At 41.5% G+C, this 14,439-nt stretch overlaps 1 protein-coding gene across 1 annotated transcript in view; it reads right to left on the reverse strand.

Moving 5' to 3' along the window:
• Positions 1-14,439, reverse strand: part of me1 (malic enzyme 1, NADP(+)-dependent, cytosolic) — an 85,088-nt gene that overhangs the window by 52,734 nt on the left and 17,915 nt on the right. Inside the window, exon 2 of the mRNA XM_062422175.1 lies at positions 527-660. Coding sequence (XP_062278159.1) covers positions 527-660 — 134 coding nt within the window. The remainder of the gene's footprint in view (positions 1-526; positions 661-14,439) is intronic.

Genomic DNA, 14,439 nt, shown 5'->3' on the forward strand with positions numbered 1-14,439 from the left:
GCTCGCAATTCAAAACAGTAAAACCAGTGTATGATTTCAGTTTGAGGCCTGGTAGAGCTATGTAGAGTTGATCAAGCAGCCCAGACTGAAATGTTAGCATGTGGCACATTCATCCCATAATACTAACAGCTACAACTCACAAGTGCCTAATGAAGCATTCAAAACTGAGCTGCAGTTTTCATTTGGTCACTGTGGAGGTTATAAAAACACTCGTGAAGGAGAACAGGGAGGAGATGGAGAAATTGAGGGGGGGAGGAACAGTGTAGAGATTTGTTCAGTAAAATATATGGTGTTAGGAGATGGATGTAGATCTCCGAGGGCTGATCGCTAATCTCTCGTGCTTTGAAGGCTTCCAGATGTAAGATTTCGCAGTGTGCACAGAGGCAGAGGAAATCCTCCAAGGGGGTTTGTGCTGAAATTCAACTCTGCAAAAAGTGCTGCTTGGATAGAAGATAAGAGGGTAGTATATCATTGTAGCTGCACCGTGAAGACGTTTTTATTGGCCGTGTTCATGCGACAGCCTCACCTGTCCAGGTCGTCTTTCCTCATGTCGAAGTTCTTGAGCGCTCGGAGCAGCTGGATGTCCTGGCTGATGAAGCAGGGAGGCAGCAAGCCATGGATTCCCAGCTGGAGACGCTCCTCGAGGGAGAACGCCATGCCCTAAAAAACACACACACAAACCACCTCCGTTATCCTCCATCAACCTAACATGTACAGGGAAACCTACTGTGGGCAAACATTATGACTTGCTTAGGGGCACATCAACTATACATTTCAGTGTTTGATTGTTTTGCTGGGTCAGTTGTGCTTTGAATGCCAACTGTGTTTTCCAGCTGATTTTGTGAAGTAAACCAGTGAGCCTCAAAACAATTCGCCGACCTCTAAGCATCCATCTCCCCCACAAATGACAGGGTGATATAACACATAGGACCATGGAGCCTTTTATTTTATTGTAATCTTTTTACAGTGGTCACACAATCTCAGGCTAATTGGCTAATTTGAGGTGACTTAGGATAAATCTTTGCAATTGCTGATCTCCTTTGAAGTTGCAAAAGATTCAAAGTACAAACATTTTACTATTTTTTATTTCTTGTTTGTCGTTTTATGTGGGCTTTTTGCTTGGTTTCTCAGACAATTTGGGGTTTAAGTGAAATATCTCAACCATTATTGGACTGAATGCCATACATGTTGGTACAGATATCCATGGTGCTCCCAAGATGAACTGACCTGTAGTTTCACTGGATTGTAATGACTCTGAGGATACCTTTACTTTTCCAATGGCACTACCACAAGGTTTACATTTACACTTTTGAGTGACATGTCTCCACATTACCATTACATTTAGTACATATATCCATTGTGCCAAGAGAATGAATCCTGATCACTTCAGCGTTCCCCTGACTTTTCATGTAGCATTGTCATTGTGAAGAACAGCATAACATTAGCATTGTTATTATGAGCATGTTAGCATGCTGACATTACCTTTTAGCTCAAAACACTGATAAATACAGCCTCACAGAGCCGCTAGTATGACTTTAGACTTTTCGCTTTGCTAACACCTGTTTTAAATGTCTTCAATCAGTTATTACTTTTGGTAACAAGATATTTAATTTCCTTCAAGAAATGCGATCCTAATAATGTTCATTCTTGTTGCTCTCTTGGGATTTAACACCCCTTGCTCAGCTATGCTCTGAAAACAGTGTTTGAACTTTGAACAAATGAATATTTAGGAAACTATCCACCAATCCTTTCTACTCAAACATTCCTGACTGATGAGAGAAGCTGCGTGTCAAACACGTCCTCTGTTCTGCCGGGGTGTTTGCTCTTAGAGGGGCTCCCCTCTCACCCAATCTGTGTTCAGACACGCCGCTGTTAGCTCGTATTCTGGTGTGATGTCCTTTTTTCCACCAAACGCACATCCTCAAAACCACACACAACAAGGCCCAGACTAATAACCTGCTTTACTCGTCTTCACTTTGGCTTTTATGTCGGTCACCTCTGACCTCCAAACGGGAATATTGAAAAACATGCACTTGTTTAGTGTCAAGGTTGTAACCCTAAAGAGTCTGACCTTTGACCTGTGAGGTTATTCCATAGAGAAGACTATGTCCTCACTGGGGAGAGGTGATGTGAGTTGATGTGACATGAGAAAGTGGGGACAGTGTGAGATTGAGGTATTTCAGTTTAGCTCCTCCACTTTAAAAAGGGAGAGATTTGTCCCAAGGCACAAGCACTGAAACGGGCACAGCATCCCCTACTATTCTCTGCCAGTGAGGCATGATATGGTGGGCATTTTCATCCTCCCTCTAGCCATAAAAGACCAGCGACCCAGTGAAACCTCAACATGCCAGCTACTGTTGCTGACTGGCGAGACAGAAGCAGAGCTGCGCTGTGTACGTCTCTGTTTTTGGACTGAGTCCACGGATGCTTGGCCTGGGTAGCCGCAATTTACAGCCTTTCCAAGCCACCGGCACTTTTGAGTGTATCTGGTTTTGTTAAAAGCGTTCTGAGGTTGTAAAAAAAAATGTGCTCAATCACACGAGGCGCAGCGCTAGAGGGAAGTAGAAAAGCATACGACAGAGTAAAGCATTCGGAATTAAACGTTTGGCGGTCTTGACGTCAGACAGACCATCAGTGCTGACCGCAGACACACTTCCAAATCTTATTACTAACATTATGTTAAATAAAAAACATATGGCTTCCAAACTGTTGATTTTAGATTCAATCTCAATGATTATTGATGGTAATAAGGCTAGTAGGGAGGGAATTAGGGGACAGAAACAAGTCATTTTCGTTTTGGCACAACATCTGAAAGAAATGGGTTTGTGTTTTTCCTTTCTGTCCTCAAGCTATCAGCAGGAGGTACTGGATGTCACTGCATTAGTTAACAAAGAACATCATGTCATTAAACCACACAAATAATGTAATAATTTTTCTAAGTTGACAGTAGTAAAGTACATCTGGACATGACTGCAGAGAAGGCTCTGATTATTTCAGAAGCTGAAGTACAAGTCCCGATCTGTCTGTCCTTCGCTGAGGCTCAACACACTCTGTACTTAAAAGACCTCAAATAGACAGAAGCAGCTCTGAATTACAACCTTCTCCAATTATCAAAAAAGTTTTTCTATTTTGCAGAGAACCAGCTGTTCACATCAGACTGTGTGCCTTTACAGCTGGCCCACGATGCACCACCACTCCGCTGTCTGCTGCAGCTGACCATGAGGGATGGGGAGAAAAGAGTCTTAAAATACACGAGGCAAACTGAGCTTAATATAAGGCTATAAAATGAAATTCAGTCCTTACACAGACTCAGGCTGCTCTCTCATTAGCTGTGATATACTCTTTTTTTATGTGTGTGAGGAATAGCAGTCTCTGACAACACTTACACTTGGACACTGACGCTGACATGCTAAAAAAAACAAACACAACACAGCCACATTCACCCGCACAAATGGGCACACGAGTCTTTAATCAGCAGAAACTCAATTTATTCACTTTCACTTCCTTTGAGAGAAACAGCTCTCTCTGTGCCAGACATGGACATGCTACGCTATAATTAGCCCACTTGTACAGTTTTGCTAACGTTTTACTTTTCAGGTGTATTTTCTCAAACTTTTTAGAAAGTTTCTGAGATGGCCTTACTGACAACACTTGACATAATGTTCTTTTTCTCTATCTCTTTAATAAATGTTCCACCTTATACAGCTTTTCTCTCCATATTCAAAATTCAATTAGCGATACCTTGACTTCGACATTAGTTGCTGAACAATACTTTTTTCAATAACTTTATATAATTTATTTTAGATAAAAAGATAATAATACTACTGTACAAATCTTTAGGTTTATTTTTCACAACATAAAAAGTATAAAGCTACTTACCACAATCACTTTCACACTGGTGGCACCATCAAGCTAATCTTAGCATGACAAAAAATTCAACCCGTAATGTTAGCTTATGACGTCTGCATGTAGCACCTATCATATGCTGTGACTGTAATGACATTCAAACTCACCGACCAGCAAAACTCACTAGTTTTAACGTTTGTTAGTTTTAAAGAGTTTAAAGTGTGTGGAGTATCTCTGTGCAGAAAGCTAGCATTAGCATAAGTGGTTTTAGCACTTTAGCAGCAGCATCTACAGCAACTTCATCACAAGGTTGTACCAAAACATGTAACCTGCAGGTAAGACAAGTTAAAGCTGTATTAAATATCGAAGATGATGATATTGTCAATTGTTTGACATCAAAAATCAATATTTTAATACAGCTTTGTGTTGTCTTACCTGCAGGTTACATGTTTTAGTCCAACCTGCTGTTACTGATGAAACTGCTGTAACTGCTGCTGTTAATGTTTAATGTTGAGAAGCTACAGCCTGATGTTCTTGACAGCTCCGCTCCTGCTAAGTATCAAAATTTGGACAATACGTTTTTGATACTAGTATCAAAGCAATTTGGTAAAAAGTATCAAAGTTCTTTGCTCTTTTTTTAAATGAAACTTTCTGAGGATTTAAGAGGGGGAATGTCTCTTTGGTGGAACTGATAACAACATACATTTTCCTCACAGGCCAACCACTGAGTTAATACTGAACAATGAATTTAATTCGTTTTTTTATGTAAGATTTTAACATGTAAAGTAACTATTAACAGCTCTGTCAAAAAATGTAGTGGTATATAAAGTACAATATTTTCCTCTGAAATGTAGTGGAGAAGTAGAATGTAACATAAAACCAACATATTCAAATCAAGTACAAGTACCTCACAATTGTACTTCAGTTAAATGGTAAATGGACAGCACTTATGTAGTTTTCCTAACTCAACAGACAAAGTGCTTTGCCTCTCATTCACCCATTCACACACCGATACAAGCTGCTGCCCATTGGGAGAAACTTGGAGTCCAGTGTCTTGCCCAAGGAGTTCTGTTTCTTTTCACCATTGCTAAAATCTTTACTGACATGACCCAGCAGTCGCTATGCTACACAGTGGTTGTGTCAGAAATGGCTCTGTATCAATCAATCAATAAATCCGCTTTATGTCAAACGTGGTCTAAAGAAGAAAATGATAGAGTGAGATATAAAAACATAAGAATAAAAACAGATGTCACATCCTTTCAGTCAGAACAAAAAAACACCCATGAACTCAGAGCCCACTATGCCTCATTAAGAATAATTACCCACACAACTCCATTGGACCTCAAAGGCTGCCAGTGTCACATGTGAAACAGATACCATCCATGGAGTTGGGCCCAAAATGACCAATTAACATGCCCCACAAAGGAGGAGGCAGCCTGGCCGTCCAGAGGGGGAAACCCTGGCCTGCCGAGTGACTTTATGATTGAAGATACGGCTGGTTGGGTTGGGTCAAGGCTGGGCACCGGTGAGGAGGGGATGGAGGGGGGTTGGTTTCATGGCAAGAAAGGATTAGCGGTGCACGGTTCATAGATGCTGGCTGGGTAAGCGTGGGAACCGCTGACGCCAGTTTTGATGTCCCTCGGACTTTTGACTTGAGTATTGGCTTTGCAACACCCTTGTCGTCTGCATGTAAATAGAGCTGCCAATCTCTTCAATCCCAAGGTCCCGCCTGTCCAACTCTGTTTGTCTTTCAGTCAACATGTCTGTCAGTCAACCTTGAGCATCAAGGAACAACATTCTCTCAACATAGGCCACATCAAGAATGGTAATCCAAGACTTTCATCCCACTGTTGAAGAGTTAAGAGAGCTTCAAACCAAGAATCTGTGAAACAGTGCATTCAAACTCTGGCATGTTTCTTCCCTTAGTTTGGTTTCTTCTGCCAGTTACCAGCAATGCTATTTTTACTTGATTGCACATAATAATTTCTAAACATTGAGAACTGTGAGTTTCAGTCCTCTTGCTACTGACATGTGGTTTTGTAAGAAATGAAAACACTGAAAAAAAGAAAAACCTCAATCAAACAACTTCTGCTCCCCAAGAACCAAGAAGTCTCTAAACCGCCGCTCATACTGTATACATTTTTAACTCCTTGTTAATTCTGTTAACAGTCCCCTGTTGGCTTGTAAGTGGGAAGTGTGAACCTTAACGAGCCAAAAACAACATGCAAAGATTTTCGTCCAAATGTTATCGATGCTTTTTATCAATGAAAAATAAGCCGCGTGCCAACATTTTCCTCGCCTCTGCTTTTTGGTTTATCTTCTTCAGAAGTGAAGTGTGGTTACAAACACCCACCCATACACACACACACACACATATACAGACAAACCATCCCTATGTTTGTTTGTCTGAATGCAGGTTTTTCAAAATGTTTGACTGCTGTAACTTTTGCTCTCTCTCCCCCCTTGGGAGCACTAAACTGGGCTGGGCAGGATAAACCCAAGAAAGCTTCCACATGTCCCCGACCACATCAGAAGTGCCCGCACCCTGTGCCAACACATGTGACGCCCGCAGCTCCATGTTCCAGAAGCCGTTGTAACAACCCGAACCTGTAATCTACCCACTGGTCAGTGCCACCCCTTAACCTCGGACTGCTGCCATGCCCAACCCAAACGTTTCGGAGGAGAGGAAACAGCCAATTAGCTTCCCAGATGGCTAAACAAGAAAGATGAAAGCGCCCGTCCTTTGAAACTGATAAAATGCCTTTCTGTGCTTCCCAAGGAGTTCAAAGGGTGAGTCTGTACTGACGTTTCAGTGCGAAGGTTTAGAAACTTAAACATTCTGCTACCTCAACCTTTTAATTTCCATGTGCCACAACCACACAGAGGTCTTTCTGACAGCGGGCCTGTCAGGAGGCTCGCAACGCAGCCACTCCCTTCATTACAGTTAGGCTACAGTTTCCTCCTCCCGATATGGAAAGAGTTAAATTCTTTAATTCCAACTGTTTGGTTAACTTCACCCAAAGGAGTTGGTTCCTTATCACAATATTCTCACTGTTCTCCAACTCTTCTCATACATTTTTCCCCCTTGTGTGTTTTTGTTCACTTACTGTGTGAAAAGCATGAAGTTAATCTGATGCAATGTCCTGCAGCTCCAAAAACTCTTTAAATTTACCGGTCATAGAGGTTAATAATAATAAAGGAGCACTACACCAATTTTACACAAGTTTAGTTTATTCTTCAGCCTGTGAAAACAGTTGTATTATGTCTCCTGATGCTCTTCTACAGTGAGAAATGATGATCAGGATTATCTACAAATGTATAACAGAAAGCCTGAAAGCTCTAATATATCAAGCTTAGTACTTAGTAATACAGAAGATCATGAAAACCAAACAAACATGGACGCTTCATGTCAGCCAAACTCCTTCATTCAAGGAAACTTGAACTTTTATAAGTTGTATACATGGGAATCTCTCCTGTCTCTTTGTGATATGACCATGGCATAATGGATGATGCTCTCGCTCTTGCACTATGGGAAATGTAGAATCAAACATTTCCAGAATGACTCATACCAGGGACAAAAAGTCATAATATCTGCCTTTGCTGCTTTGTGGCAGTGCTATACAAAATTGCTGACACACTCCTGTAGGATACAAAAATGCTGACTATAATAGAAAATGTAGCAATTGCAAATGTAGCTATATACCAGACAAATCAAGGCATTTCATCACAATGATGCAAAGACTGAATTCTGCTCCCTTTTTGATTAGAAAAATGTCCTCTGGTGGCCTAATGCAGCCAGAGATATTGAAGGGACAGATATCTAAATATAGATACAAACATGGTGCACAATCTCTACAGCTCTTCCAAGTGCTGAAATCAAAATAACTGTACAAAAACCAAACTATTGCACCATATCAACAAATGGTTTGACAAGAAATCCAGGAGAAAAAAAGGCAGGAGACGGATGGACACAGTGACAAAAGATGACGACAGGAAATGTTTCCAGTAATGGGAGGAGTGCTGGAATAAGTGTGTTGCATACTTTGAAGTGGATGAGAAAGGTACTAATAAAAGATTTATAATGGTAGATTTTTTAAAACAGTTTCTATGTCCTCCTTTTATGCTACAGGCATAACATACAATAAATAAGGTACAATTTCACTATCATACTGACATGTTCATATTATCCTACATTTAGGAGTTTTCAGAATTATTGGTTGTACAATGCTAAATACTTGTGAAAAACAATAATTATTGCAAACTTTTTTGGGGAAAAGCCCCAAAAACTTATTTTCAATGCAATTTTAGAAGTTTTGAGACTTTTGATAGTATTTTAAGTGAAATGCAAAGTCATATCACATGTGGCACTAAAGCACAGTGGAAATAAATGAAATCATCTCTTTGCTTTAGCAGTTTACTTTTCTCTCCCTTTTTAAAAATATAAATATGGATCTTGACTCACTATAAGACTAAATTACTGGTTTCGAGGCACAATTCTGTCAGTGTGCTGACTAAGAAAAACATAAACCCTCAAAAGCCCATCTCCCACATTCTGGGAAGCTCGTAGAAAAAAATTATGTAATTCCACACAAAGCTGTGATTAATGGAGCTTGTGAGATTCCCAGATAAGACAAGAGGAGGCGACCATCCTGCTCACAGTCCTACCCTCAAACACACAAATCCTCCTTCCAAATACAACATCTGTCAAACGATTGGATGATGCTTTCTTTTTTTGTGCGCTCCTCAATGGAGATGCCCTCTGCACTGGGAGAAACGGCCCCTATTGAGAGAGACTTGAGCTAACACGACAGGGAGGCTTTTCCCTCCATTGAGCCGCTCTCAGCCACAGTCGCAGATCAGACGCGGAGACAAAAGCCTGCAGGCCTTCAACAGGGAGAGGGGCTCAAATGTTTGGCACTGAGATACGGCCTGGCAGAGCTGTGTGTGGCCACAGAGCACTTCTCTATTCAATGCTGTGTGGGAGAGGGAGTGCTTTCTTTTCATAAGGAGAGGCTTGGGGGGGTGCAGTACTACAAGAGATGGCCTTCTTGTATGACTTGTTTATCGGTAAAAACCACTTGCTGGAAGTGATGTATAGTGATAGCCATCTTATCCCCGCTTCTCCTCATTTATCTACACTGCATTCAACATTGTATTAGTGCCACCGCAATGCTGAACCGAATAATTCAGGTCAGCTCTATTTATGAGGCGTCTTCAATAAAAAAAGTGTTCCAAAGTGTTTTATGACATTAAAACAGAACACAGATAAAATAAATGGGATTGCACGTAACAGTGAAAGCAGGTAAGCCACATCAGTTGCACTGACACACTATAAAATGAATAAAGAGGCTTAAAAAGTGTTAAAACAGGTCATTAATGTTATTAAAGGCAGGAAATTATTATGTTCTTTGTGAGCTTGATTCACAGTCTAGAGGACAGAGATGGGACAAAGCCAATTCTTAAGTAAAACACCAAGTCAAATCCAAGTCTTAAACTTTATGTTTGGAGTTGTAAACATCATTACGGACCCTTCGCCAAAATGTTTTCCATGACTAAACAGACAGTAATGTAGTATATCTACACAAGTAATACAAAAAAGTTATTTATTACTTTTTCAAAATAAACTACTGAACATTTAATCGCAAACTGATCCGTTTTGCTTTGCTGTGTGATACACATACAATCATTCCTGAGCTCCATATTTTAGCTTTAGTCTTATTTTTTTGTACTGACTGCAGCAGAATCTTTACATATGAATGTGATGATGTGTGTCTGCTGGTTTGCGCTGCCAAACATACCTCTTCCTCCTCCTACTGGCGCAAGGTGATTGGCTGTTGTGGGATTGAATAAAGTATATCCATTGGAAGGAAAATGTGTGATTAAAAATCCACAGCTCTGCTAGAAGATCACATTTAGATTTAAACGCAGCATCCCAAATCCCAAGAAGAGCAGTGTGGATGTTCAAGATGTATCAAGCTTCATGGAGTAGCTTGACATTTTAAGAAATACACTTGCACATTCACTTTCTTGCCAAGAGTTAGATGAAAAGGTGGATAATTTACTGTAGAATAAAGACTGGTAGGTGGTTGCAACAGCCAGCCTATAGCAGTGTCAAAAAGTAACACAATCAGCCAACCAGAACCTCTAAAAACTATTCCTTTAATGAACAAACAAGGTTTTAAAGAAACTGCTGCAGTTTGGACGAGCGGTTTCAAATCAGCTACAAAACATCAGAAACAAAAAAGAAACCTCTGCTATTATAAAAATATCTTGTTACTTTACTTGTTGCCTTTATTCAGCTGCTCACAATGACATGTACAATACATTTTTATCAAATTCTGATCAAAAGCAGATGACTTGTACTTGTATTTTGTATAATTTCACCACTTGGAAGGTAGAAAGCAGAACATGTTTGTGCTGGCAGTGAAATGTAGAGCTTCTCTGGCGGTTGCCAACACAAAAGTTGACTTTAAATAAACTAGAAATTAAACTGTTGGGGGGGGGGGGGGGAGAATAAAATATGCGGACAACACAGACTGTGAGAAAATCAGCTTTACTTGCTGATTTGGCCCCCACGCTGTTGTTGCACCATAGGCCACTGTATCTGGATTCACTTCTGCCGGTGATGTCAGAGCTCCTCAGACCCAGCACCAGAAACCCTCTCTCCAGCTGACCAAACAGGCTGAGCAGAGGAGTGCTGAGGCTGTTCCTATAAACACTACCATCAGCGCCATCTACTCTACCCCGCTATTACTGCCACGTGTTCTCCACACTCTGCAGCCAGGACTCCAAAAAGGCAACAAAAACCCAAAATTGCTTGTTATAGTGATATGTGCGGCGTACATTAGCATCTCAACTCATTAAAAGCAAAGCAAAAAAAATGAGTTAACATTTTTATTCTTAACCCCTGAATACAATATGTGCCCCGAGACATGCAAAGTAAGCTCAATTGCAAACCAAATCTCACGCGGGAGGCTGCTAAATATCACGAGTCAGCAGAATCTGAGTGAGCAACTTGCTATCGCGGGAAGCCTCCTCATGAGTTCACCGGTTTGTTTGATGGTGACCCACACTGGAGGAGGCTCTGGCCAACAGCTGGAGGAAAGACTGAGTCATACCCCTTCTACGCTCCACTGTTTATAAACATGCACACATACATTCGGGGCACCCGCATATACACACAATGCAAAAACAGTGAAGTTAATGCAGATTTAAGTCCCGGCCTCATAAACATACAGCTGTGTGATTACGAATGCAGACGTGTGATGTACACACTGGTGCGTTCTTCTGCTGCTGCATAAACACACACACACCCACACACACACACAACTGTCCTATTTGTGCCCTGATTCAAAGGGCAAATAGATGAGCTGGGAGTCTATTCAATCACGCCGCAGAAGAAGAAACACACTCCACGACGTCCTCATTGTCCGGTGGCTCCTCTTGTTGTATCAATAGCGGCATGTGTGTCTAGACGCTGTGAAAACAGCTGATGGGGGGAAGAGAGTGGATAGCCCAGCGGAATGACAGATTCATCCCATAGTTATCATAGCTGGGATTAAGAGGATAAGATCCAAAGATGAGAGAAACAGTGGGGAGAAGAGTGACCAAAAGACAAAACAAAGAAAAGAGCGGGAAAGAAGGAGAGAAAGAAAGTGGGAGAGAGGGTTTAGAGTGGCTTTTTAAAAAAAATCAAGACCAAAGACAAACCGATCAGGCAACCGGTGTTGGGCTGGTGGGGTGACCGACTCGGGCCGGACCGGCTATTCACAGCTCTTTAAGGCTGTGATCAGGCGGTTATATAACAGTAAAAAACCACCAGACCACTCACCAGCACACTCAGCTCAGCCTCTCTACTGTGCTGCCACGTAGAGAGAGAGAGAGAGACAGAGAGAGAGAGAGAGAAAGAGGAAAGAATAGACAGATCTGCAGAGTCTGTTGGAGGCAGTTTCCTGCTCGAATGTGGTTTGAGCTGTTTGAGCAGAGGAATCATTTAAAGCTGCGCTCGGCCGGATTGTTGGGTAAAAATACAGTAGCTTTACTTGTAAAAGTTAAAAACTGAGACTCGCAAAGAGGAGAGCGTCCGAGCACACATATCTGCCATGTGGAGTGGAGTTATCAGCAGGTAATCTTCACAGGAGACAAGAACCAATAAAGAGAAATGATGCTGTTGTCTCCTTCAGCGTTCAGACAAGTCATTATTAATCAGTCAATTATGCTTATGTATCTCCAACCTCAACACACATTTACATCCCTGCACGTTCAATCTGAACTGGTCCCATTCATATAAAGTTCAGATTGCGCCAATGTCATGTCAGCTGATCTATGGGTTTTTAACCACAGTCAGACTACTGTACAGTATATCATGTGAGCTGTGTGGCAGTCCATAGCTGTCAACCACAGCATAGTTAGTTACTGTATCTATCAGACCAATCAACAAACTATGAGCAGCATTTCCCAGATTTCTGACTCACATTAATAACTAGATCCTGGTGCTGTGGATACGCAACTGTGGTTTTAACTATATTATTCTAACATGGCCTGCCTCATGCCTCAAATGTTGTTTGAATCAAGAATAGAGAACTTTCAGAAATGAAATCTGCAGTGTGTGTGTGTGTGTGTGTGTGTGTGTGTGTGTGTGTGTGTGTGTGTGTGTGTGTGTGTGTGTGTGTGTGTGTGTGTCGCTGTGTGTGACAAACATCAAATGACTGGGTGAGTCACTCCATTTCATTTTACGATCTGAATCTTGTAACTGAGCTCTTATATAATACGTTCAGTCTAGTTAAAATGATTCCTCTACTGGTTTCTTTAAACAGTGTGGGTGTTCATGTGACAGGATATAGTACTGTTGTTAACCCTATGTTTTCAGTAGGATACCCCATAAAGAGTGAACTGAAGGACCCTGAACTTATCATTATGGAACATGGCACTTTGACACCTCAACACAACAACATTGGGTTTGTCACAGGAACAGATTATCCATTTACAGTGATAATAGATGTTGATTTATGGTTCAAAACAAGACAAAAATGCTTCACTTTTAGTGCAAATGCTAAATCTCTTTGTGTCAGTAAATCCACAGATGAATACCAAAAATATTCAGAGATTTCAAAATGAATCAACGCTTGATGAATAGCTGTAAACCGAGAGGCCCGAGAGAGTCTTACTGGAGACACATGACACCGGTCACATCCAGTTTATCACCACTGGCTGATCAACCTCCTACTGACTCAACTGAACTCAACAGCCTACTCCGAGCTGCTGTATCACTGTGTTCACCAAACCACAGCAATAGGTTTGGACGGATGACCATAAAACATTACCAGAACTTTAAAACAAATTTATAGCAGCTTCGGGGAGGTAAGATGTGGCAGAGCAAGAGTGTGTGAGGGGAGAGAGATGGAGGGAAGGTGGAGAAAGAGAGTGAAAATAAGATATAACAGCCTTTTACCAAGGACCTGATCTGTCTCCTGTCAATGTCTTTCACCCCTTACATCATTAATGAGATGCAGCTTAATTAACGACACACATTATTGCATTGGCTCTATATGAGAGGCTCTTATATCAACCTGATTCTGATGTGAATGTTATTCTGAGAGAATCAATGAATCCTTGTGATTCTTTTGTGATTTCTTGCAGGAAAAGCGATTAGCAGCTTCAATCCCAAATGTTGATGTTGGCCCTCAAGATGTAATATTGGTCAAACTCTTAAGGAGGTGGAAAGAAAGAAAAAGAAAGGAGTGAAAGATTTTCAGTAGTGCAACCTTTAGTGGTTTCTGCTTCACAGCGGAGACAGTCGGTGATGTAAGATGTTCTCTCATGTCTTCTCTTAGATTTTACATTAAGAATAAATGGGTACGTGTGTGTTGGAGGAGTGATAAAAGTTAGAAATGAATGCATTCATTCATGCCGATCTGTGCATGCATGTGTGTTCATGCTCACTCTGCTGTTTGATGTGCAAAACATACAGCGACCGGGAATCTGAACGGAGAAGGCGGACTGGTTCTTGTCCAACACAAATACGGACGCTCGTGCTCAGACCGTCGACCCGTCCCTGAAATGTTTGTCTCCGCTCTCTAACAGCAGCTCCATCCATCCGCCCCCCCCCCTCTCTCTTTTTCTAGGAAGCACTTAAAAAAGACAGCGTGTGCGCCTGAGAGAGCACGGCTGCCGTCAATCATCCGCTGAATGATGGGATATTTCTCATACCCATGGGGGGTCTCGGGATCGGTATCAGGATCAGTGTCTGTGTCAATCATCCTAATTATACGCTCGTATGGAGTCTTCGCACACATGTTCTTGGGTTTCAAAAAAAGTCAAATTCTGCAGGTTTCATGGTAAACTTAAACCACATCTTTTTAGAGAGCTACATATTGGGCCCACGCGTCACAGGAATGCATTTCCTGATTTGAAGGAAGTCGGTCCCGTGGCATCACTGCACTCCATTGTTCCAAATGGCCATAGCAGACATCCTACACGATATCAATTCTGTAGGCATCAGCAATCAAGTGGAAACAGTGGCAACATAAGAAGCACATCCATTCTGAAGCAGAGTCATCCTGCTGTGGCTGCAGAGAATGTGAATATGACTTC

The sequence above is a fragment of the Scomber scombrus genome, chromosome 7, assembly GCF_963691925.1.
Source record: "Scomber scombrus chromosome 7, fScoSco1.1, whole genome shotgun sequence".
In the NCBI taxonomy this organism is placed as follows: domain Eukaryota; kingdom Metazoa; phylum Chordata; class Actinopteri; order Scombriformes; family Scombridae; genus Scomber; species Scomber scombrus.